Raw genomic sequence first — 26635 nt, 5'->3', positions numbered from 1 at the left:
TAGATGTTAAAATGATGATGATGATGATGATTAAACTTTCAATACCATTTCTTGAGATGTGTTAGTGATTATTCCACATTTTGTTGTTTTCACATCCCCAAGCACATGGTTAACTGATAGTAGATGACTATTGCCCCACCCCTTCATGGAAGCTGAGCTATTGTGACATGTTGATAGGAAAAAATAAACTTTTTCTTTTCATCTCTCAGCATAGGATGTTTTGAGGTTTGTTCTCATTACATCAGTAGTTATACACTTTGAGATAACTGACAGAGTTTGCCAGAAATCATCAGAGAGCAAGACTGTGAGTCACACATAACATTAATGTTACCTCTCAGAGCCTTAAATATAAGTGTGTGAGACATTGTGCACTCGCCTCACTCTTTTGGTTTAGCCTGCTTCAGAACTTCTACCTGTTCAAAACCTTTGCCAATATTGTACACATGATTTTGTGCAATCATCATCATCATCATCATTAATTAACGTCCATGTTCCATACTGGCATGGCTTGGATGGTTTGACAGAATCCAGTTAGTCCAAGGACAGCATTGTGCTCCAGCATCTGCTTCAGCATAGTTTCTATAGCTGGATGCCCTTCTTAACATCTACTTCACAAATTGTACCAGGTGCTTTTCTCACAACACCAGCACTAGTGAGGTCATCATGTAGCTTGCAAGACTAAGGACCTTTTCCCTGTGTGTGTGTACTGTTAATATGTCAACAGAAAGTAAACTTTTGCATCAATTCAAAGTGACTGTTTAATGGGACATCCCACTAAACAATATCTAAGACTAACTGAAAAACTTGGCATTGCCTGAATTGAAGACTCAGGGAATTAATGTTAACATCACAAAGCAATTTAATTAATTCATAGTAAATCTTTTGGAGAAATACTCTGTTCAGTTTCTGACTAAGAACACTATGCAGATCTTTTATTTTTAATATTCTTTTAGGAATTTTTTTTTTCAGATCATAATAAAGAATAATAATAAAAGAATTATATTCAATAAGATGTATTCTCTTTACACTCTTTGAAAAAAAAATGTCCACAGAAGACAAAAGAAGGCTGTGCTTGGAAGTAGTTATCTCCTACTGAGTAGCAACTCTCTTTTGTTCTCAGTCTCTACCACAGTATATACAGCTTCTAGTAAGACCACCACATGTTCAGAAGGCTTCATTTTAGGGTAAAGGGTAAAGACCCTTTTCAGTTATGAATGACCATGGGATTGCATCTAAAAAGTTACTTTCCAAGTGACAAATCCAGGTAAAGTTGTTTATGGAAGACCAACCTCCCCTATCCATGCCACCGATGTTATCCAAAGAAAAGGTGAAGGCCAATACAGCTTGGCACCAGTGACATCGCAACTCATTTCTACAGGTGAGTGAACTGGAGCAACATGAAAAATAAAGTGTCTTGCTCAAGAGCACAACACAGCCTGGTCCAGGAATCGAACTAACTACCTCATGATCGTGAGCCTGATGCTCTAACCACTGAGCCTTGTGCCTTCACTAGGTGATTTCAAATGTGCAAAAAACTGAATGCAAATTCAAATATTTTCTGTTTAAACATAATCTTAACTCTAACCTAAAACCCTAATTCTAAGTGTTAACAACAAATTCTACCCTTAAGTCTTAACCCTAATCCCTTACTTTAAACCCTAATGCTATGCATATCCCTAAAACCCTAATACTGATCCTAAGCTTAATCTAAATTCTAACCTCAATCCCTGGTCCTAACCTTATTTTTTGAGTAAAATCAACCTCCTATGTCAAAAGCTTACACTTCTAGAAAAAAATTTGTAAATGAAAAGTTATTGCCAGATACATACTTTGAAACTAAGTGGGTTAAAAAAAAAAATGAAAAATGGTAATTTTGAAAATATTTTTATTTGCAGAATTGTAATCTCTGATGAATGTTAGGATATTTAGCTCATGACCTTAAGCTCATAAGTTTGATTCCCAATTGCGCATTGTGTCCTTGAGCAAGATACTTTATTTCATATTGCTTCAGTCCACTCAGTTGGCAAAAATGAATAGTACCTGTATTTCAAAGAGCCAGCCCCATTACATTTGTTATGCTGAATCACCCTGGAAACTATGCTATGGGTATGCACATCTGTGGAGTGCTCAGCCACTTGCACATCAATCTTACGAGCAGGCTGTTCTGTTGGTCAGAACAACTGGAACACTCATTGTTGTAACCAACAGAGTGCCTTCCAAATCTCTTTTGTTTAAAACACAGAAATCCAGAGAAATATGAAAAAGTTTTATTATAAAAGATAAAAGTTATAAAAAATGTTGGGAGTTTATTCAAAACTTTGCCAAACATTGTTAGAGCTCCGGACATATCAAACTTGTACCATTGTATCAATGTGCAACATCAAAGTTCTGGAAAGAATAATTGAGGATCTTTTCTTCAGCATGAACCTCTGAGATGACACTCCAGGTGGATCCAGGGTGTTGAGAAACTTAGTGTACTCAGTTTCTTTTGGATGAAAAATACAATTTATAGAGTTATACACAAATACAAACCACACAATTGTTGATTCACTACACCTTAATCCTGGTCAAAGCTGAGTTATACTGGACTGTAGCCTTTAAAATCAAAAAGTATTTCTGTGTTAGATAGTATCAAAAATATTCTGGATATAAAAACATCTTCTCACATAGAACAACCACTCAAAATAATAGCCTAAATAACACTGTGTAACACAATTTTTGTCCTTGGGTAGCAACTATTATTTCCTATTTGCTTATCCCTAAAAAGTATGAAAAAGGAGGCCATGAGACAGCAGTATGAGGAAGTGAGCAGCAACAGTGGGGGGGCAGCAACAATGAAGAGGTGGAGGATGACTTCTTCCGTGGTGTCACCCAACAAAAAGAGAGTGGAAGCTACAGGTCACTGAAGGACAAGGCCCAGAATTTAGTAAAGATCTGGTTGGAGACCAACTCCAAGGATCTACTGACAGATGCCTTCTTGAGTGAGCAAGTGTCAGTGGGCTTTTTCATCAAGTTCAACACCGCCATCCTTTCCAGTGCTGCAACTGAATGTTTATTTTCCATGGGCAAGGACATCTCGAGTGCCAAGAGAATGTTTTTATCTGATGAAAATTTTAGTTTGTTAATTTTCATGAAGTGCAACATGAATCTCATCAACAAAATGGAGAAGAAGAAAAATTAAATTATGTATATGTCATATTTCTCGATTTTTTACAGCCACTTTATCAATAAACTTTTCTTAGCTTAATACTAATATTGTGTTTCATTTTTTTTTTATTCTTTTCTGGCTCTAAAAGCCTTTAAAAACCTAAAAATGGTCCCAAACTATGAAATCAGCCTTTTTTAGGCCCTTTGAAATTTAAAGCTATAAAATCCGCATTTTTTAACTCTAAGCAAAAAATATATATGTATAGTTTTAGGGTTCTAAAGGCCAAAAAAGAAGCTGATTTTATAATTTTGGCACTTTTTAACCCCTTAGTGTTTAAATCAGAAAAAAACCCATTGTATCTAATTCCTCTACGAAATCTTTTTTAAAAAATAAACAAATTGTGTTAGTGAATTCTTGTAGCTTTGAGATAATGTGAGGGCTTTTCTTCCAGAAAGCACAAAACTGAAAAGCAAAATTAACTGAGGTGGATGTCAACATCGACTTCCATAAAGTGGAAACAATAAATGGAAGGGAAAAAAGTTAGTAAATATTTCAGTGTGAATGCAAATAGCTCTTACATGGTAGCAGGGCATGCTAGGAATAGCAGCCAAATCTTTCCTTTTCTGGAAAAGGAGCTGTTTACGTTTGATTTCGATATCACATTTGTTGAAAGTATGCAAAATAACCTGGAAAAGAAAAAAAGACCTGCAAAACAAAACTCCTTTGGTGGAAAACTTCAAGGTCAACACCACCCCTCCCACCTTTCTTTTCTGGAAAAAGTGGCTTGTGGTGGGTTTGGAGGTCAGATACGTTGAATGCACCTGAAAAAAATTGGAAAAATATTATTCCACACCAAGGTACGTATTTACTGAAAGAATAAAATCTTGTACCAATTATACCTGTATTTTAATTAATTCAAATTAATGTACCTCATCTTGAAAAGTGGCAAAAATTTTTGTCAGTTGGCATCTGGAATAATTTAAGTATCAAATCAAACAGGTATGAGGCATTAAGAATTTCAATTTTAGTGTTTATCCATATTGTTATTGCTTTTACACCTGTTAATTAAATTTACCTGCCCATAAAAGTCAAATTTGCTTTGCATGGTCAGTTAAAATTACATAACAATAAACCAGTGGTATATAAAGCACCCACTGACAAAATTTCAAATCTGTATGTAAAAAATTTACAAAGTTACAAGCAAATATTGTAGACACCCCTCTTGAACCTGAATAATTCAAAATAGCATGAACAAATAAGCATTACATTTGACAGATCAATATGAACACTAATGATGTTTGTAGGTGTCTTTTTCTTTACACACACATAACATGGCTTCACTCGGTTGGGACTACACGGGTGCTACTTTGACATCATCATTCCATAAAATTTGATTATGGAGAGAAAAATATTGAAAAATATCAATAGATGTGTGAGTGAGAAAGAAAAGAGGAGGGAGGTTTGGGGATGTGCTAGAAACAACAGCCATATCTCCCTTAAATCACACATTTTCCTCTGAAATTATTAACAATTTTTTTTTAAAACTGAAAATGTTTCTGTCACAGGTTTTAAGTGTGTAGTGAAAAAAATATGACCAAAATCGTTTTGGACTGGGGTGGTGCAGAGGTGGCGGGAGTGAAAAACAAATTTTCAAAATTTTTTTTCATGAAAAGATGCCGCCCATCTTTCTGAAGACTTTGGTGAAAAACATTGGTAAAAAAGACTCCACCAATTCTTCATTTTTCACTTTTTCCATAAACCTAACCCTAAAACCCCAACCCTGACCCTAACCCTAAACGTAACCCTAACGCTAAGTAGAAAAATTTTTGGAAATTTTATTCAGAATCATAATCTCCGTATTTTTCTGCATATTTTGACAAAAAAAAAAAAAATTGTGAAAAAAATCTTTGGAAATTTTTTTCAGAATCATAATCTCCGTATTTTTCCAAATATTTTGAAAAAAAAATTGTGAAAAAAAAATTGTGAAAAAAGTTGAAAATGAAGAATTTAGGGGGTGGGTAAGGGGCGGGGGTACAAAAGGAAGTCTTGCCACAAATTTTTTCGCAGAAAAAAATTGAAAAATGAGGGGAGGGAGGATAAGGGGTGGGGTTGAAATTTGTAAAATACGATTTTTGAAATTTTTTTTCAGAATCGGATCCTCCATAACCAAAATTGTGGATTCCGTTGAAAAAAAAATCAATATATATCCATTTTACCGAAAGTTCTGAATTTTCCGAAAGTCCTCTCCTCCCTCCGGGGTCGTCAGCGGGTAATTTTTTTTTTTTTTTATCATATTCGTTTCCTACATATTTGTTAAGACTCACTGGGCTGTTTTTTTTACCTTCTGCTGAGTTCAAATTCCACCAGGATCGGCTTTGCCTTTTATCCTTTCGGAGGCGATAAAATAAAGCACCTGTCAAGTCCTGGAATCGATTTAATTTACTAAAGCCCTAAAATTGCCTTGTGCCAATAATTATTAGGATACTATAAGGCGGTGGGTTGGCAAAATGCTTAACGGCATTTCGTCCGTCTTTACATTTTGGGTTCAAATTTCTCCTGGATCGATGAAATAAGTACCAGTTGAGCATTCGTGTTGATGTAAACAATTTGCCTCTTCCCTCAAATTTGCTGGCCTTACGCGCCTATAGTAGCAGGTATTGAGGGTGGGTGCGAGTTTACACGGGATATAACTCGACTGAAGCCTATTTAAACCAACCGGTAATATGTAAATATGAATCCCAGGATGCAACGGATGAGAAACTAAATAAACGAAAACGAGGCTTTTAACCGGCAAATTCAATTTCCAAAATTTACGAAATAAACGTCTGAAAGGGATTTAGATCTGCTATGGTTCTCTGATTGTTTTATTTAAATCTCATTTAATGGAATTTATTTCATTCAACGTTTGTCCGTGAAAAGAAGGAAGCAGTTAATATTTTTTTAATTTTAAATTGTATGGTGTTGCCTGAGGTAATTTCATAATTCTATTCAAACCTTTGACCAACTGACAAGTTATTTTGTTTTTGTTGTAAACGATATTTTGAATTTTTCATATTTAGGGTTTTTTGAAAGATTTAAACATCTTCAATTAAAAAGTAAACGATAGTTTTACTAAGATAATAACTTTCTTTTTGTCGTCGTTAACTTTTAGTGAATTTCGATTTCTTTTAAAGCCTACGAAAGAATTTTTATCCAAAAAAATTTAATTTAATTTAGGGTTTTTTTCTTACATATTTGACCACCTTCAGTTTGTGCTCTTTGTGAGATGAGTGAAACAGTAAAAAGTAACAAAAATTTCTTCGAAACCCCCTCCATAGCCATTCTTTTCGTCTCTTTGCTGGTTTCTTTGTGTTCTTTTTTAACACTTTTTTCTATGCTGACTTTCAGAATTCAAAAAATTTTCTTTCGTACGACATAAAACATGAATTTACTGATAGATAAACAAATAAATTGACATAATTCAAATCAATTTAAATTCGATCTAGATTATGCGGTTTAAACAAGTGAGCATTCCATATTGAATTTTCTACAGGTGCACCATCTGGCATACTTACGCGTGTCCCCTCGATTTTATTTCTTCATAACTTTCAGAAAAATGGATATTTTTAAATGAAAGTTTGCAAATATGCTTCAGATGGTATAGATTCTCAACGCTCGGAAAATTTTGTCACAAATTTCGACCGGAATCTACACCATCTGAAACGTATTTGCAGAAAATTTCATTTAAAAGTATACATTTTCTGGACGTTATGAGGAAACAAAGTTGGAGGGTAGGGCACGCTTGTGGGTACTACTTAAATACAGAGATCCCTTAACGGTACTACTTAAATACAGAGATCCCTTAACGGTACTACTTAAATACAGAGATCCCTTAACGGTACTACTTAAATACAGAGATCCCTTAACGGTACTACTTAAATACAGAGGTCCCGATGCATCTACGTAACCCTAACGAGTGTGCATTGTAAACACATCGTTACGTAGGTGCATCGGGAGCTCTGTATATAAGTAGTGCCTGCTTTGTGTAGATATGCCCACCGTCCTATGTCAGTCCTAATCAGTCTTGCAATTGCTTCTCATAATATCAAGAAGCTAGACCTCCAACCTGAAGGTAACTACACTCAGGGGCGGATTTGACATTCACTCGGATTCAGTCTCAGAGTTGTCACAGAACTGCTATTACATAAGTGGGTTTCAGTAGGTTCAGAAGTATTCACTTAAATTCAATGCCCCCCCCCCCCTTTTTTTAATCTAAAAGGGACCAATAAATCAAAAAAAGGCTCAATAATTTTAAAAGAACTTTACCGGATTAGAATAAATTTTTTAAACAAGGGAAAAAAATTACAAATTATTTGATTGCTGTAAATATATTATCTGAATTTTTAAAACTAAGCTTTAGGTTTCTCTGAATTAAAGGCCCCACCCCACCACATGCATGGGGGTCCTTGGGCTATGGTCAATACTAGCCCATACATAAATCTGGCCCTGACTACACCCCTGTAAGGAGTTTTGTCCAACACTGTAATGATTCTACTAATCCACTGCCGTGACAAATCTCCCATTCAGTGCATCTAATATGATTGAATCAACTGTAAACAACCACTTCTTACAATACTTTAACCATTCAGTGTTTAAACCGGCTGTATCTGGCCCAAATATTCCACCCATTTTATGCTCAAACTGGTCAGAACCAGCATCTCTCACCTATCCTGCAATGTCATTCTAAAAATAAACAATTACATCTTTCAAATCTTGAAGTTACAAGATAATACCAGATTAATTTTTTAAGATGTGAATGAATAAGGATTACTGTTGACATTAATCTGAATGCTAAAGTGTTAAATATCTCAGTAACAAACAGCTTCAGAATAGCTAAGCTGAGATTCAAAAGTGAATCAACATTTTTCCACAATGTCAAACAAATCCTCAGCCTATTATCTTCATCCATTGCACTGAGAGACTAATGAGAAAAAATTGACCTCAAACCTGAGTAGGGACAAAGAACCCTATTCTTTTATTTTGATCTAATTTAATTAGCAACAATATAAATCCACAGCCAAATATTAGTTGATCTCTTTGGTAAATTCAGTCAAAGAGATGAAACTAAACTACTAACATACACAATGAACCAAAGAATCAGAGATGAAATATATTACTCTATTGACAAACAAGCTGTGTACACACAAACTCGAAGTTGTGTATATCATATTGTAACAACTCATGCTGGTAGCACGTAAAAGCACCCACTACACTCTTGGAGTGGTTGGCATTAGGAAGGGCATCCAACTGTAGATACTTTGCCAGATTAAATTGGAGCTTGGTGCAGCCTTCTGGCTAGCCAGTCCTCAGTCAAACCATCCAACCCATGCCAGCATGGAAAGTGGACGTTAAACGATGATGATGGTAATCAATATTATAATCAGCTTAATAAATGATCATATTAATAATCAAGCAAATATTTTTCTTCATTCATTTCTCTGATACATCTTCACATTAAACTCCATCATTATAACTGTATCATAAAACTTCATTATGTTTGATGATTTGCTGACATTTTTAGCCTGTTACATTTCTCCTGTACATTATTGCATTAAATTTTGTTTATATAAGTGGTGACTATGTCTTTACAGTTGGTCACCCTTGACTAAAACACCACATGCCTTCATTAAACTTCATCCTCACATTAAACTCTGTCATTACGTGTTTTTCACTCTCATTAACAACCACCTTAAAGGTTTACATCAAGTCAGATCCATAAGAGACCATCCCTTCTATTTACTTGCAGCTTCTTTCTATTGAGAACTTTAGCAAAAAATAATGTTTTGTTTGTTGAATGTATGAACTTTATGACCCTATTTAAATGTGATCATTAAATGTGTTTACATTAAAATGATAAATTTCCTTGTGAATTTTGTTTACTTCTGTAGAATACCAAATGGATCTTAGCAAGAAAGATACATTAATCCAGTGGGTGAGTAGATTTTATGATTATGCTTATTTTAATCTCTGTTATTGAAAAGATGCCGTAGCAGTTAAAATGCTATACTAATCATGTTATCATCATCAGTTAATGTCCATATTCAGTATTGGCATGGGTTGACAAGTTCCAATAGTCCAAGGACTGCATCCTGCTCCAGTGTTTGTTTTGGCCTGGTTTATATGGCTGGATACCCTTCCTAACACCAACCACTTTACAACGTATACTGGGTGTTTTTAAAAAAAAAATTTTTAAATCTTTTTGTGCCACCAGCACTAGTGAGGTGCTGCAGCTTGCAGGGAAGATCTGTTTTGTTGGAGGAGTTATTTTATAGCAGGATGCTTCTTCTGTTAACTTCTCAACTGTGAAGAAACCAAACCAGTTGTAAATCAAACAAGCTGGACAGAGTCATGTCCCTTTTCTAGTGCCATCAAGGCCAAATGCTTGTGATTGGCTGTACACTCATGAGGTCATGGGTTTTATCCTACAGCATAGCATCTTGAATAAGTTTCTCTTTTTATCAGGTGGCAACCTGAGCCTTGTGAGTAAAATTAAGTTGACAGAAACTGTGGAAGCCTATCAAATGGAATTGTATTTGTAATTTAAAGGTTTGTCCTTGTCACATTGTATCATGTTGGTTACAGTGGAGAATTACATCAAGTGTCTGTGGATACTCAGCCACTTACATGCTAATACAATGACCAGATGGTATAGTTTATCAGATGACTGAATACTTATTGTGAAAACTGATTTGGTATGTATTGAGGAAAATAACTCTAATGAATTTTTTTTTAATATAAATTAATGACATTTATGCAATGTAGTGAGGAAAAAACATTAGCTCAATGAATATTGGTTTCAAATTTTCACGCAAGACCAGCAATTTCCTGGGGAGGGGCTAAGTTAATTAAATCAACCTCCAGTGCTCAACTGGTACTTATTTTCTTGACCTTGAAGGGATAAAAGACAAAGTCAGCCCCGTCAGCATTTGAACCTAGAATATAAAGATGGATAAAAAAAACCACTAGGCATTTTGCTCGGCATGCTAATGATTTTACCAGTTCACCATCAGCTCATTGAATATTAATCTCATCTTCATATAAATGACAACTCTACATGTTTTAGTCTTATTAGACCTCTGTGAAACAGACTTCTCTAATTGCTAGATTAGTGATACGACAAGCACTAATGAGTAGGCATCAACAATTACTATAATAATCATCATCATTTAATGTCCACTTTTCCATGCTTGCATGAATCTGATAGAAATTGTTGAGGCAGCTTTTCTGTGGCTGGATACCCTTCCTATCACTAACCCTCATTTGTTTCCAGGCAAGGTTTCTGATGGCCAGACAGGTTTTTCATGGATACCTGGAAATGAACAACCCTGCTTACATGACAATGGTGCTTGTTTATAGTTAGCACAAGCTGTCAAGACAAGGAGACACATGCTAAGCTTCTTTCAGTCTCCACCTAGCAAATCTATTCACAGGGCTTTGGTCAGCCTGGGGCTATGGTGGAAAGCTTTTACCCAAGGTGCTGTGCAGTGCACAGTCAGTGAACTTTAAAAAGATGCGACTACACTTTCTCTTCATACACAAAAACATGAAGGAGACTGTCTTGACGTTTCATGGTTTGTTGACAGCTTATTCCTCTGCTCACAAAGAGGTCTTAACACAAATAGCTTTTTTAAATTAAACACAAATTATAACTTAGTTGTAAGAATTTAATTTTCATACTAAATAATTGATATTTACACACAACATAGCATGGTTTAGAAAACCTAAGATACAATTAAAGTATTTAAACTGCAGTTTTTATGCTGTTATTCTTTTCATACACATCAAAATGTAGGCATGTGTTCCGATGGATTTCACAGTTTGTTTACAATTCACCAGAGAAGTATCCACGTCATTTCTTTTCTGACAAAGGGATCTTTTCACAAATAGTTATTTAAATTAAGCATGGTATGCAGATTAGTCAAGCCATTGCAGCTAGGTACTAGTTTGATTTATTGATTTCTGTTTGTTGAGCTGCTAAATTATAAAAGGACACAACATACCATTTTTATGCTCATGATATGTTGTAGACATACTTGCAAAGCTAGTTTTTTTTACAATTACATGTCTGCTTTGGTATCTAGCCCTAAAAACCATGCCAAAACAAACACTGAAACCTGGTGCAGACTTCTGCCTAGCCAGCTCCTGTCAGACCATCCTTGTGTGACATCTTGAATGAGTGTCTTCTACTATAGCTTCAGGCCAATGAAATCCTTTTGAGTGGATTTGGTTGACAGAAACTAAAGGAGGCCCATTGTGTGTGTGTATGTGTGTTTGCGTGTGTGTCTTTTTGTCCCTACTACTACTGCTTGGTGTATTTACATCCCTGTAACTTAATGGTTCAGCAAAAGAGATTGATAGAATAAGTTCTGGGTTTTATAAAAATTAATTTTGAGGTTCATACATTCGACTAAAAATTCTTCAAGGTGGTGCTCCACCATGGCTGCATTCTAAATACTGAAACAAGTAAAAGGTAAAGATAAAAATGATGAAGATTATGATGATTTACTAGTCAGACTACTGGATTTTACACCTTGTAAATGACATATAAATCTAAATTCAAATTTTATTGATGTGCATTTAGTATTTCAATCATTTGTAGTACAGAATCAATTTCAATATTTTGGTTTTGGTGGGGGCTTAAGTTCTTGACAATTAGGTGACTACTAGCAATTTTGGTATTGATAGAAGATTGGCAGAATCATCCAACCAATGGGAAAATAACCATTAAAGTGTTTTGGAGTTGTGGAGTGAATGACAAAAAAATATTTTATTTCACACAGTGTATATGGTACATTCCACAATATTCCATATGTTGTGGATGGAAAAATCAAAAGTGCTTTCCTCATAATAATTTCTTAACATTTTGACATTTGAAGAGACCAAGACTTTTGGTGATGTGCTGTACTTGAGAGGACCCATCAAGCCAAATGCACCTGTGCTGGTAGCATGTAAAGAACACCTTCCGAGCATTGGGCCTCATGGAGACAAAGTGGCTGAGTTCCTTTCAAGTGTTGGGCCTCATGGAGACAAAGTGACAGTTCCTTTTGAGTGGTGGGCTTCACAGAGGCAAAGTGGTTGAGTTCCTTTCAAGTGATGGGCCTCACGGAGGCAAAGTGGCTGAGTTCCTTTTGAGTGTTGGGTCTCACAGAGGCAGTGACTGAGACCTTTGGCATTATGTTGTGCATGAGAAAACCCATCAAGCCAAGCAAAATTACAGTCGTGGCAGATACTGGTGTCACACAAATTGGCACACATGCTGGTGGCATGTAAAACCACCCCGGTGTCACGCAAATTGGCACTCGTGCTGGTGGCATGTAAAAGCACCCTGGTGTCACGCAAATTGGCACTTATACTGGTGGCATATAAATGCACCCATTATACTCTTGGAGCGGTTGGCATTAGGAAGGGCATCCAGCCATAGAAAACCATGCCAAATCAGACTGGAGTCTGGTGCAGCCTTCCAGCATGCCAGCCAAGTCAAATGATGATGATGATGAATACGTCTCCTTAAATGACACTATCTTATTAGGAGATCTCCTTGGATTGGATATTAAATCTCTAAATTATACTGTCATTTGTCTTACACGGTTTTGAGGTATTACAGAGTGATTAGTTTAGATATATTATTGAAAGAATTTAGTCTCATGTACATCTTTAGAAATTAACTTTCACTCTTTCTTTCCAGCTGAACAAATTAAACCCTCAACTTGTCATAGAATCACTCTATGATTTGAGAGAAGGGGAGCAGTTTGTTGCTTTATTGAACAAGATGTAAGTATTTTTTATTAATATAGTTTTTCATTTGTTTATTTATATTAACAGATCTATCATCATACAAAAAAATATTTATAATAAATTGTATTTTTTAATATTTTTCCTTATGTGAAATTTAACTGCTTAATTATTACTAATTACTTAGCCATGAAACAAGAGTGGAACTTGTTAGGCAAACAAACTGAGGCAGAGTTACGTACCTTGCACAGAAAATACTTGAAGCACTTCGTTCTTAAGCAGTCTAGCATGCCTGTCTGTAATTAGATATCACAGAGGAGGAACAAGTTGTCACTAAGTCATTGTTGTTTTTAAAAGTCATAGTATTATTGACTTGTAGCACTAAGTTCAACTCACCATGCAGAACTGGAGAAAGCTTTAGAAGGCTCTGGTTCTTATTACATGTTGTATATATAATCCTTTCTACTAGAGGTACAAGGCCTGAAATTTGGTGGGAAGGGGCCAGTCGATTAGATCGAACCCAGTACGCAACTGGTATTTGATTTATCGACTCCAAAAGGATGAAAGGCAATGTTGACCTCAGCAGAATTTGAACTCAGAACTTAGCGATGGGCGAAATACTGCTAACATTTCATCAAGCATGCTAACGCTCTTGACAGGTTGTATATATAATAGGTAATTCTGGTTCAACCATAGTACATTCCACATTATTCCACTTGTTGCCAGATGACTTACTGGATTATGAAGGATCCCTAGACGATGATGCATAATTGGAGAGGGTACATAGATAGAAAGAGATTCAAAAGGAATGAAAATCTGCGGAAGAGCAGCAGGGATTTGATAAAGTAAGTGTTTGGAATGAGATAATGGGAGCTATTAGATACATTGTTGTTACATATAGCGTTGAACACATTTTTCAGAAACACGTAAAAGTATCATGTTTTAGAATAGACAATGTATGATGGTCAGAACTAATTTTAGTTTCCCACTGCCTACAGATTTGTAGTTAAAATCTTCTTTAGATTATTCTACTCTAACATAAGTACTTGGATATCTATGACCATATATTACTATTACTACTTTCTGTCTTGTGTTTATATTTCCTGGATCTTAATATTTGTTTTAGATAAAAGCGATTTTAGATAAATGCTTAGTATTTCATCCATCTTTACTCTCTGAGTTCAAATTCCATAGAGGTTGACTTTGCCTTTTATCCTTTTGGTGCATTGAGCTGGCAGAACCATTAGCATGCCGAGCAAAATGCTTAGCAGCATTTCATCCGTCTTCACCTTCTGAGTTCAAATTCCACTGAGGCCAACTTTGCCTTTCATCCTTTCAGAATCAATAAAATAAATACCAGTTGTACACTGCGGTTTATGTTGCCCTCTCTCCCAAAACTCCCAAAATTTGAAATCCATATTTGTTTTAGATAAATGTTGCCGTGAATAAAATAGTAATTCACTTTAAATATTTGATATCAACAATTACCTTCTAGTTGTGTGACCATGTGTAAATGTTTTTGACGAGGCTTTACAATTTGAAGTCTTATTCAACCTTTTTTTTTCCAGAGCTTTAGCTATTTAACCCTTTTATTACCATATTTCTATTGAAATACATCGCCTTTCTTTTGATTAATTTTTTTTAATTATGAAGAATTTAGTCAATTAACTTAGTCATTATTAAGTTGATCATCAGAGCATAAAGTAACATGAAATTTTGCCAGAAAGTTTTGAGACCACTTTAGAACAAGAAACTTGTATCATAGAGCAAGCGGTGGAATCGGGCAAGTTAGTATTAAAGGAGTTAGATGACTTAAAGTGAAACAAAGCAATCTGAACTGGACCTCAAGATCACTGGCTTAATGTCCACAACATAGTTCTTGTCTTTTATGCCTTATTTATGAATAATAATTTCTACCACAGCTACATGATAAATATTACAAGATTTTCCCCTCAGCTATTTTGTGATATAAATTACTGCTTTAAACGATTAAACATATATTTTTTCTTTCAGTCAGTTATTGCTTTCAGAAGATTTCAAAGTTGATGAAAATAAAGACAAGCTATTAGTGCTTTATTCTAAAATATAATCCATACTTGTTCTTATTTCTTTATTTTTTTATTATTATATTTTTTACATAGAAAAGGCCATTCTTATGATGCAAACACAAAGAAAGAACGTTTTGAAATTATACAAAAGTTTATTGAGGGTATGTTTTATGATATTTTTACTTCATTGTTGCTCTAGTTTGTTTTCTCTGTTGTTTTCTGTGTATATATGTATGCACATCAGTAAAGAAAACTGAAGAAAAAGTGGCAAAAATGAACATAATGAGATTTAGCATTTAAACCAGCCATATCAGGCCAAGTATTCTACCTGATTTTATGTTCAAACTGGCCAGATTTGGCCTCTCACACCTACCCTACAATGTCATTCTAACAATAAACAATCACATCATCAAAATTTCAAAGCTACAAAATAATGTGAATAAATAAGCATTACAGTTAACAATGCAATCTGAATGGTAAAAGGTTTGAATGCCTTTAGTTAATAATGTTAAATGGTAATCTTTTAATTCTTCCTTTACTTTTTAACTCTTGTTAGCATAACTAAGAAATTATAAATCTTTTTCCTAGATAACTATCATCATAGTCTTATTGAACAAGTGAATTTTGACAGAGATAATGAACTGGATCTTGCCAAGGTAGGTTGTATACAGATGTCATTTGTGTTTGTATTGTGTGTATGCATATATTTTTTGTCCAGATGTGTGATTTAGAATGACAACTTTAATGTATTATTTTTATTTGCTTAACAAGAACATTCCAACTGATAATTTTTTGTCTTCAGGAATTGTCTTTGTATTTTATTTAAATGATGTCCCTTCTTCTCAATTCCTCTCCATAATAGGTTTTTTGCCATCAACATTCAATATGTTTGTATATTCACCATGCTGGATTCCTTTTTGTTTCTTATGTATTGTTTCATATCGGTATTGATTTGTTTTGAATTTGAATCAGTTCCCATTTTAACCAACTTACATTGATATTTCATCTTTGTCTCGTATTAACTTGATATTCTGAATACTATAAATGAAACCATATCATACTGTAAATATTCATTTTTATCCTATGATGAACATTTACTCTACATGAGCCAAGAAAGGATGAATGTGGCTGGGTGTGAGGAATAATTGAAATGAATGTGGAAGAAAAGGTCTGATGTTGGTGGAAAATGATATAGTGGGAAAGGCAAAATGAAGGAAACTGTCACAGGGCCTACAAAGCTAACCCTTGCCTTAACCAGAAAAAAAAATGACCTTAACCCTTTTGATACCAATCTGCCTGAGGCTGCCCTTGGTTCTACAATACAAACTTCCTGTTCTAATGTGATCTAAATTCAAATCTTCCATCAAAATTTCATGCTAATTTACATTCCAAACACTATCTTAATAATGATGACAAAGTTATTTTACTAAAGTCTTCTTCATTTTCAAAATTAATTGAAACAAAAGCACTGTTTCAATGGAAAAGGGTTAAAATGCTTTTATATTATATTTTGTTTACTTTCTATTTGACAATGATGATTTCGGTTTTCACCAATAGATTTTGAGCTATTCATCCCACTTTTTCTTTGTTTTTTTCCTAACTTTCTATCTCTCTGTCTATTTATTTATTGAATGCTGTTAAATCAAAGCTGATTGTATTCTCTAATTGGCTTCTTTTTAGATTGCTGTACTTGTATTGGCAGTTGGGGTGGAAGGGGAAAACCGGGAAGTCTTCATGAATGCAGCGCTCTCATTGAATGAGCGGTCACAGTTAGAGATAATGGGCATCTTGAAAGAAATTTTGAATGTTGTTTCATCTGATCTTCATTTAGATGATATTCTAATAAATAAATCTTGTAAGTAATTATGCCTTTCACATTTTTAGCTCAAGTTCTATAGTTTGTACAGTATCTTCCATCATAATAATTCTTAATCTAGACTTAGTCCATTCTTCTACTTTGATGGAATGGCCAGGAACTCAGAAAGGATTTCCATGACTACATGACAAGAAATAATAACAAAGATTTGTAAATATCTAATTTCCAACATATCTATCAGCTTCTTTAATTTTCTTTATTACAGATGCACATTTCTTAGTACAAAACATAGAACATTGAATTTCATGTAAACTTCCAGTAGTTGCTGATTCCTGCGTATTCTGTCTATAATATTGTTGTTGGAACAGTAATAACTTTAATTCCCAAATAAGTTGATCCAGCTGTACATTGTTAAAGTTTTCAGAGCCTCATAACTAACCTTTAGCTGTATTCTTAGTGTGTTACAACTGAGATGTAGATATGCTGTTCACTTGTTTAACTCTTTAGTATTCAGCTCTGTTTTATCCTCAAACTGGCCAGCTCTGGCCTACTTACCTTACAATATTATTTTTAAAATAAGCAATCACATCACTGAAATCTCAAAACTACAAGGTAATGCGTGATTAGTTCAAAATTAATGTGAATAAACATTACATTTGACAGAGAAATCTGAATGCTATAGGGTTAAACATGTATAAAAATGTTGAGAGGAAGAAAAGGCTGTGTAGAAATGACACTACCATTCACAATGTATTATTTCTTGTAAACTCATTGTAGTTCAAAATTTGGTGTCTAGACTGCATGTAATAGAAATTGATAAGTTACATATACAAGAGAGCTTTAGTGCACTCAGCCTACTAGCAATAATATCCAACTCTCTCTTAAATCACATCCCATTTGCTTAAAGCCATCACAATGGATGATATAATTTTAGGTTACACTATGCCTAACTAAAAGAAATTGATTATGGAAAGCTTTTGATCGCAGATCAACTTGACCAGTTTTGATCTAGGGTTACAGTACTATCAAATGTGTAATTTTATGTTTGGAAGGAATCTATAAGGATAAAAGCATTCCTTGTGTTCTTGACCCATGTTATGCATACTTAAATCAGATCACTTTCAATTGGGACAGAAACTAATTATTGGTGATACAGATTTATATCACTATGTCATGATTTCTTGCTAATTGGCCAATCTACAATTTTCCAGTGGAAGCCTATGATTCAGAGAATTCTTCTGAAAATAGTTCTCAAGAGGATAAGTCTTCTGAAAAATCTCCATCAGGTTAGTTTACAATTTATTTTATAATTTGGTTATTATGGAAAAGTGGATATTAAACTGCGACTTTAATATCAGTAGCAGGACACACTGATTACAGAAATACAGTTATTTCCTGTACTGACTTTGTTATTATTGAGAGCACACATTGATATCATCATCATCATCGGAAAGCGGACGTTAAATGATGATGATAATGATATCAATGTGTGCTCTCAATAATAACAAAGTCAGTACAGGAAATAACTGTATTTCTGTAATCAGTGTGTCCTGCTACTGATATTAAAGTCGTCGTTTGATATCCACTTTTCCATACTTGTATGGGTCAGATGGAATTTGTTGAGATAGATTTTCTATGAATGAATGCCCCATCTGTTGCCAATCCTCACCTGTTTCTAGGCAAGGTAATATTTTCCCATAGCTAGGCATAGTTTTCGTGGAAGACTGGAAATAAGCAACCTCACTTGTATGATGATGATGATGCTTATTTATAACTATCAAGTGTTGTCTAAATAAGGGTACATATATGCATTGACATACACACTCACACACACATGCACTCACATATGCACTCGCACATGTATATGCACTTACACATATGCACATTCACACACACACACATGTATATACACACTTGTACACCCACACATATACAGACAACAGGCATCTTTCAGTTCCTGTCTTCTATATCTATTCACAAGGTTTCAGCTAGTCTAGGGTTATTGTAGAAGACACTTCCTTAGGTTGTCATGTTTGTATACACATACAAGCATGCATACACATACATATATAAACATTTTTATATTCAGCTTCTTTTGTAGAAGAGCTGCTCATTGACAAGCCTCCAAATACCGGTTCCCTGAATGACATCCTCTCACCATTCCAGAGGATAAATGTGAACTATTCAACACCCTCAACACCACTGCATGCATTAATTACATCATCAGGCTTCAATGGAAGGGTAAGTCTCCCTTAAAATTTGATTATTTTTATTTCGTGTTCTACTTTTTTTTTTATGTCCTTCATTATTTGCTCAGTAAAAATGTCTCTGTCATAAGTATTTGAGAATTATCTTCTTTCTTTTACTTATTTCAGTCATTTGATTGTGGCCATACTGGGGCACTGCCTTGAAGGCTTTTAGTTGAACAGACCGACCCCAGGATTTATTTTTTTAAGCTTGGTACTTATTCTATCAGTTTCTTTTGCTGAACTGCTAATTCACAGGGACATAAACACCAATACCAGTTGTCACATGGAGATGGAGAACTCACACACACACACACACATATACACATAATGGGTTTCATTCAGTTTCTGTCTACCAAATCCACTCACAACACACCTGCTATCTCTAGATCAATTGTGTGTGTATGTAGATAAGTATCTTGTTAGAAGGCAAAAGAAGGCTTCTGTTTACTCCTTGCTTCCCTCCTCCTAATCCTTGGATGTATGTTATATGCATTGAACATGCATAGTTAGTAAAATATGCTTTTATTATATACTTTTACTGTCTGCTGAAGACTGAATTATGAGGGTCGGCTGAAATGTTCATAGGCTAATAAAAATACTTTAATTGAATGTGACCAAATGAAGTTTATTTTTTAACATAGTTCCCTTTGCAGTTCTCAATCTTCTTCCTTTGGTGTTGCAGTGCTTGGATCCCATTGGTGAAGAAGCTTTCATTCTGTTAAAAAGTCATGATACTAATTTCCAGCCAAGTGACTTTTTATGCTGAGGAACAGATGATAGTCAGATGGGACCAATTCAGGAGAATAGGGAGGGTGGTCAGCCAGTTCAAAGCCACACTCACACACTTTAGCTTTTGAAAGCAAGGATTTGTATGATGGAGCGTTGTCCTGATATTTCTTGGGTGTTTGGTCTTGATAACCTTTCATAACTACCTCAGCAAGTTGTTGTTCATTGATGGTATAGCCCTTTGAAGACAATAGATACATTGCCTTTTGCATCTCAAAAAACTGAAGCCATCACCTTCCCTACAGATTAAACAATCTTGGCCTTCTTTGATGCCAGTGAGAAGGGTGTTTCCACTGCATGGATTGTCTCTTTGTCTCTGGCTCGAAATGATGAATCAAACACTCATCCTGGGTTAGGAAACGTTCAAGAAAACTAGCTGGATCTGCCTCAAACAATGTCAGATTTCCCCGTGAAGTGATCAGTCTGGTGTGCCTTTGATCAGGTGTCAGAAGATGTGGCACCCATCAAGCAGAAACTGTCATCATGCCACATTCATTGTGCAGAATATTCTTAACTCTCTCAGAGGATATGCTAATAGCATTGGCTATTTGATTTATAGTGAATCACCTGTCATCCATCACCATGTGAACATGAACAATGTTTTCTTTGGTAGTGTGAGTTGCAGGACATCCAGACCATGTGTCATATTCAAGGCTCTCTGCTCCCCTCCTAATTTCAGCTACCCACTTTTGCATTGTGGATAAAACTGGAGTACCATACCCTAATGTAGCAAACATATCGGCATGAATGTCACTGAGGGTTAAATCTGTTTTCTGTAGTTACCTGATAATATCATGTTATCAGCTACCATATGCAATCTTACAGCAGGAATACTCCTTTTACTGGATGTACATGTGAAAATCCATTAGTGTACACAGCATTCACGTGAAAACAATGATAAAACAAGATGGAATGAACAGGCTTTAATCACAATTGACAACAATTGTTTCTGTGCATTAGCAACAGCAGTTGCTGAGTTTTCCATATTATACATATTATATAAATATGATCCAGCAGTAGCATTGTACTCATTATTTCTTTTCTTTGTAAGCATTTTTCTTTAAAGGATGTGTGGACAACTTATTAACTCCAGTAGGATACCAACTTATCTGCCAGTCTACTCATGAACTTAATTTCACCTGTCTTTGGTTCCCACCACACTCACTTAATCATTAATGGATGTTATCATACAGGAAGAATTTATTTGCCAACAACCACCCTTATACTCACACACGTGTTCGTTTATTTCTTGTCTCCCAGTGTTCATTATTTTCCTCTCGTTTTTGTCTAGTGACCCTCCATGTTTCTTTACGTTCGGTTTCCTTGTATGTCTCCACTGTCCTGTTTTTGTTCCCAACTTTGATGCACCATAAATCCGAAATTTTAATTTGGAATTTATGGGAGCAACTGTCTTTGAAAACTCATACTGTCATTGAATGCTTAAAATGAGGAGTACACAGTGACAACTGACAAAGGGTTGTTGTATGTTTCTCCTGTTTTCCATTTTTCTCTCGTTGTTTGTGTGTTTAATATATCTGTTTTCAAATTTCATGTTGTTTATACAGTTGGTGATATCCTGTAACCATATATGCATATATATACATATATGACGATGATATATGCTGTATATATATATATATGTATGTGTATATATATATATATGTATATATATATATATATATATGCTATATATATATATGCTATATATATATATATATATATATATATATATATATATATATGTATATATATATTCTGCGTATATATATATGTATATATATATATTCTGCGTATATATATATATGTATATATATATGTATATATATGTATTCTGCGTATATATATATGTATATATATGTATTCTGTGTATATATGTATTCTGCGTATATATATATGTATATATATGTATTCTGTGTATATATATATTCTGCGTGTGTATATATATATATATATATGTATGTATGTATGTCATCATCATCATCGTTTAACGTTCGCTTTCCATGCTAGCATGGGTTGGACAATTTGACTGAGGACTGGCAAACTAGATGGCTGCACCAGGCTCCAATCTAATCTGCCAGAGTTTCTACAGCTGGATGCCCTTCCTAATGCCAACCACTCTGAGACTGTAGTGGGTTCTTTTACGTGTCACCGGCATGAGGGCCAGTCAGGCGGTACTGGCAACGGCCACGCTCAAATGGTGCTTTTTACGTGCCACCTGCACAGGAGCCAGTCCAGCGGCACTAGCAACAACCTCATTCGAATGCATTTTCGCATGCCACAGGCACAAGTGCCAATAAGGCGACGCTGTTAGCGATCATGCTCAAATGGTGCTTTTTACGTGCCACTGGCACGGAAGCCAGACAGTGCTTATGCAATGTTCACGTTCGGATGGTGCTGTTAGCGCTCCACTGGTACGAATGCCAGTCATCGAATTTGGTTCAATTTCGATTTCACTTGCCTCAACAGGTTTTCGCAAGCAGAGTTTAGTGTCCAATGAAGGAAAGGTTGGCACGGGTGCCAGTCATCGAATTTGATTCGATTTCGATTTCACTTGCCTCAACAGGTCTTTGCAAGCGGAGTTTAGTGTCCAATAAAGGAAAGGTACGCATAAGTGGGCTGGTTATACCGCTGGCAAAGGCAATGGGTTATGGTCTCACTTGGCTTGCTGGGTCTTCTCAAGCACAGCATATTTCCAAAGGTCTCTGTCACTAGTCATTGCCTCGGTGAGGCCTAATGTTTGAAGGTTGTGCTTCACCACCTAATCCCAAGTCTTCCTGGGTCTACCTCTTCCACAGGTTCCCTCAACCGCTAGGGTGTGGCACTTTTCCACTAAGTACAAAAAACAGGCTTATATTCCCGTTCCTTTTTTGTCCACGTTTTTGACGTCCTGTACCCGGATATGCATCTATATATACATGTAGATGTAGGTATGTACATATATGTATGTATACATGCATATGCTCATATATCATTTGTATTATTATATTATCGAACGCTACGTGTCCATTTGTAAGTAGGTTTTAACTTTATATATGTATATATATATGTATATAGATATATATGTATATATATGTGTATATATGTATATATATATATGTGTATGTATATGTATATATATATGTATGTATATATATGTGTATGTATATGTATATATATATGTATGTATATATATATGTATGTATATATATATGTATGTATGTATATATATATGTATGTATATATATATGTATATATATATATATATGTATGTATATATATATATATATATGTATGTATATATATATATATATGTATGTATATATATATATATATGTATGTATATATATATATATATATGCATGTATATATATATATATATATATGTATGTATATATATATATATGTATGTATATATATATATATATGTATGTATATATATATATATATATGTATGTATATATATATATATGTATGTATATATATATATATATATGTATGTATATATATATATATATGTATGTATATATATGTATGTATATATGTATGTATGTATATATATATGTATGTATACGTATGTCATCATCATCATCATCATCGTTTAACGTCCGCTTTCCATGCTAGCATGGGTTGGACGATTTGACTGAGGACTGGTGAAACCAGATGGCAACATCAGGCTCCAATCTAATTTGGCAGAGTTTCTACAGCTGGATGCCCTTCCTAACGCCAACCACTCAGAGAGTGTAGTGGGTGCTTTTACGTGTCACCCGCACGAAGGCCAGTCAGGCGGTACTGGCAATGGCCACGCTCGAAATGGTGTCTTTTATGTGCCACCCGCACAAAAGCCAGTCCAGGGGCACTGGCAACGATCTCGCTCGAAAACCCTACGAAGGCCAGTCAGGCGGCACTGGCAACGGTCACGCTCAAAATGGTGCATCTTATGTGCCAATGTATATATATATGTATGTATGTATGTATATAGATATGTATGCATGTATATATATATATGTTAAAAAAAAACAAAAAACAATAACAAAAAAACAACAAAGTGAGGACGTGATACGGATAGTGTTATTGGATGCTCAGGAAAGGAAAGAGAGAGAGTATGACGTTTCGGGCGGAGCCCTTCGTCGGAAAGACGGAAAGTTCAAAGAATGGAAAAACGGAGGAAGAGAAGATCGGCACCGATGCCCACGAGGTTACATTGTGGAAGGACCGGAAGAGGAGGTGGTGGAGGAAAAGTTCTTTCTAAGACAGGAGAGTGAAAAAGGGAGGTGAATATCTGTGCGTGTGCGAGAGTCTGCAAGTGTGTGTGTGATAACAGAACGTGTGTGCGTATGTATGTGTGTGTGTGTGTGTGCGTGGTTTGGTGGTTTATCTGTTAGTGTGTATGTGTGTGTTTGTGTGTGTGACGTAGTGGAAGGAATTAGTAGCAGGAATAGTTAGTGGGTGCTTATGGTCAGTGGAAGGTCAGCAGGCAGTTTTTGAGTATGTGTGTGTGTTTGTGTGGGGTTGTAGGTGTTGGGTACGTGTGCGTGTGTGTGTGTATTTTGTATGTGTGCGTGTGTGTATGTGTATGTTTTTGTGCGTGCGTGTGTGTTTGTGTGTATGTGTATATATGCGTTGCTGTGTAAGTGTGTGTGCGTTCGTTTGCTTCTGTATGTGCATGTGTTGTTTATGCTCATGTGTGTGTGATTGTATGCGTGTCTGAGTGAGTGTGTTGTGTTGGTGAGAGGTGTGTGTGGGATTGTGCGTGTGTGTGTGTGCGCGTGTGTGTATATTTTTGTGCGTGCGTGTATGTGTATATTGTGTATGTTTTCGTGCATGCGTGTGTGTGTTGTGTATATGTGTGTTCCTGTGTGTGTGTGTGCATGTGTTTGCTTACGTACATGCGTGCATGTGCGTGTGTCATTTATGCCCCTTCTGTGTGTAGTTGTATGCGTGTTTATGTGAGTGTGTGTTGTGTATGTGTGTACGTATATGTGAGAGGTGTGTGTGTTTATATGTGTGAGAGCGTAAGGATGTGTGCCAGGTATGTGTGTTATTTTGTGTGTGTGTAGGGCTGTGTAAGGTGTATGTCTCTACCACTGTGCGTGTGTGTGTGTATATGTGCGTTCGTCTATGTGTGTGTGAGGGCGCGCATGTATGTTTGTCATGTGTGTGGGCGGTATATATGTAAGGTGTGTGGGAGGTGTATGTGTTAGGTGAATGGGGGTATGTATGGGTTGTCAGGTGTGTGGGAGGTATGTGAATGGGGGTATATATGGGTTATGTGTGCAAGGGTGTGTATGCTTGGATGTGTGTATGTTTGCGTGTGTGTGTATGCGCAAGTGTGCGTGTGTATGTGCGTTTGTATAAGTGTGTGGGCGAATCTGAGCGTGTAAGTGCATGCATGTGTGTGGTGTGTTGGGTGGTAGGTGTGCATACATGTGTGTGTATGGGTGCGTGTATTTTTTGTATGTGGGAAGAGATGAAATAAATTGTGGAAAATTGTAGTGATGTAATAAAAAAGTGAATAATGGATATAATGTAAAGTGGATGAGGGGGGTGTAAAAAAAAAATAAAGAAAAGTGTTGCATTGTCGTAAAGGGGAGAGTCATAAGGAGGAGGGGGCTGTGTTGAGTCCGAAGGGGAAAGATGATCTAAGGTTAAAAATATAACGCTGTTCCAAGTGGAGTCGCGAGGGAGTGGACCCATGGTGCAGGGCGAGGCCAAAAACGGAGATGTTAGAGGGGGAGTGGTTGGCTAAGTGGAAGTGACGGGCGACGGCTGAGTCCGAACCTAGCCGAACGTCCCTTAGGTGTTCGGTGAAACGGTTGGCCAGTCGGCGGCCTGTCTGACCCACGTATATTTTGTTACATAGGTTGCATCTGATGCAGTAAATTAGGTTGGAGGAGGTGCAGGTGAAACTGTGTGGAATGTGAAGAGTGTGTAAGTTCGACCCTGTGACAGAGGTAGTGTTGGTGATGAAGGGGCAGGTGTGACAGCGGGATCTGGAGCATGGGAAGGAGCTGGGTGGGGGTGGGGAGGAAGAGGAGAAGGTACTACAGACCAGTAGATCATGTAGGTTGCGGGCGCATTTGAAAGAGGACAGGGGTGGGTGGTGGAATCGAGCTGGAGGCAACGGAAGGCCCGTAGGATCCTCCGACGAAGGGGCAGGGTGGAAACGGAGTGGGAAGGGGGTACGGTTAGGGGATTGGTGTGGGGGAGGAGAGAGGGCGGTGGTGCGGTCGATTCGACGAGCGCAGGCGAGGGCGGATTGGACAAGGTGGGAGGGGTATCCTCGATGCATGAACAGACGAGCAAGATACTAGGACTGGGTCTCGAAATCCTGGTCCAGGCTGCACAAACGTCGGAGGCGGAGGAACTGGGAGTAGGGGATGGCCCGTTTGGCGTGGAATGGATGGGAGGAGGAGAAGTAGAGGTAGAGGTGGGAGTCAGTGGGTTTGAAGAAGGCAGAAGTAGTTAGAGAGTTAGGGGGGTTGATGGAAAGAGAGATGTCGAGGAAGTTAACAGAGGTGTCAGAGATGGTAGAAGTGAAGTCAAGAGCAGGGTGGAAGTTAGAGAGGAAGGAGATGAAAAGGCAGAGCTGTTCGCTGGAGAGGGAGGTGACTCCTATACAATCATCTATGTAGCGACCGTATAGCTCTGGGGTCGGACCGGAGAATTGGGAGAATACTTGGGCCTCAATGTAACCAACAAAGAGGTTGGCATAATTGGGACCCATTCTCGTTCCCATCGCGACCCCAGATTACTGTAGGTAGGTTTCTCCGGCGAACGTGAAGCAGTTGAGGGTGAGGATGAGTTCTGCCAGACGAAGCAGGTCAGGGCGGCTGTCAAG

At 36.4% G+C, this 26635-nt stretch overlaps 2 protein-coding genes across 6 annotated transcripts in view; one reads left to right on the top strand and one right to left on the bottom strand.

The window, feature by feature from the left end:
* Positions 1-2411: 2411 nt before the first annotated feature.
* Positions 2412-8096, bottom strand: LOC128249074 (uncharacterized). Its single transcript, XM_089360609.1, has 4 exons — positions 7959-8096; positions 5365-5598; positions 3727-3834; positions 2412-2595 (listed from the first exon to the last, which is right to left on the bottom strand). The coding sequence occupies exons 1-4, from the start codon at positions 8094-8096 to the stop codon at positions 2551-2553; spliced, it is 525 nt and encodes a 174-aa protein (XP_089216735.1). The 3' UTR covers positions 2412-2550.
* LOC106868475 (uncharacterized) overlaps positions 5514-26635 on the top strand; it is a 75350-nt gene continuing 54228 nt past the window's right edge. For 2 of the 5 annotated variants that reach the window (XM_014913752.3, XM_014913756.3), the window contains exons 1-8: positions 5514-6118; positions 9076-9119; positions 12873-12958; positions 15061-15128; positions 15556-15623; positions 16648-16822; positions 17995-18069; positions 18873-19024. In XM_014913752.3, coding sequence (XP_014769238.1) covers positions 9084-9119; positions 12873-12958; positions 15061-15128; positions 15556-15623; positions 16648-16822; positions 17995-18069; positions 18873-19024 — 660 coding nt within the window. In that variant the 5' untranslated portion in view covers positions 5514-6118; positions 9076-9083. The remainder of the gene's footprint in view (positions 6119-9075; positions 9120-12872; positions 12959-15060; positions 15129-15555; positions 15624-16647; positions 16823-17994; positions 18070-18872; positions 19025-26635) is intronic. The other 3 variants (XM_014913755.3, XM_014913753.3, XM_089359849.1) reach the window with 3 other exon arrangements.

This window comes from Octopus bimaculoides, chromosome 11, assembly GCF_046866305.1.
Source record: "Octopus bimaculoides isolate indiv1 chromosome 11, ASM4686630v1, whole genome shotgun sequence".
NCBI classification, from domain to species: Eukaryota; Metazoa; Mollusca; class Cephalopoda; order Octopoda; family Octopodidae; genus Octopus; species Octopus bimaculoides.
This window is presented reverse-complemented; position numbering and strand designations above follow the sequence as displayed.

What these genes read in the sequence shown, in the direction of transcription:
- LOC128249074 (XM_089360609.1), bottom strand. Translation starts at nt 8,096, where the DNA reads ATGGATGAAGATAATAGGCTGAGGATTTGTTTGACATTGTGGAAAAAT. An exon ending in CATTCAGATTAATGTCAACA is followed by an intron (nt 5,599 to 7,958) that starts GTAATCCTTATT and finishes AGGCAATTTTAG; the next exon opens with GGCTTTAGTAAATTAAATCG. An exon ending in CTAGCATGCCCTGCTACCAT is followed by an intron (nt 2,596 to 3,726) that starts GTAAGAGCTATT and finishes TTGATTTTAAAG; the next exon opens with GCTACAGTCCAGTATAACTC.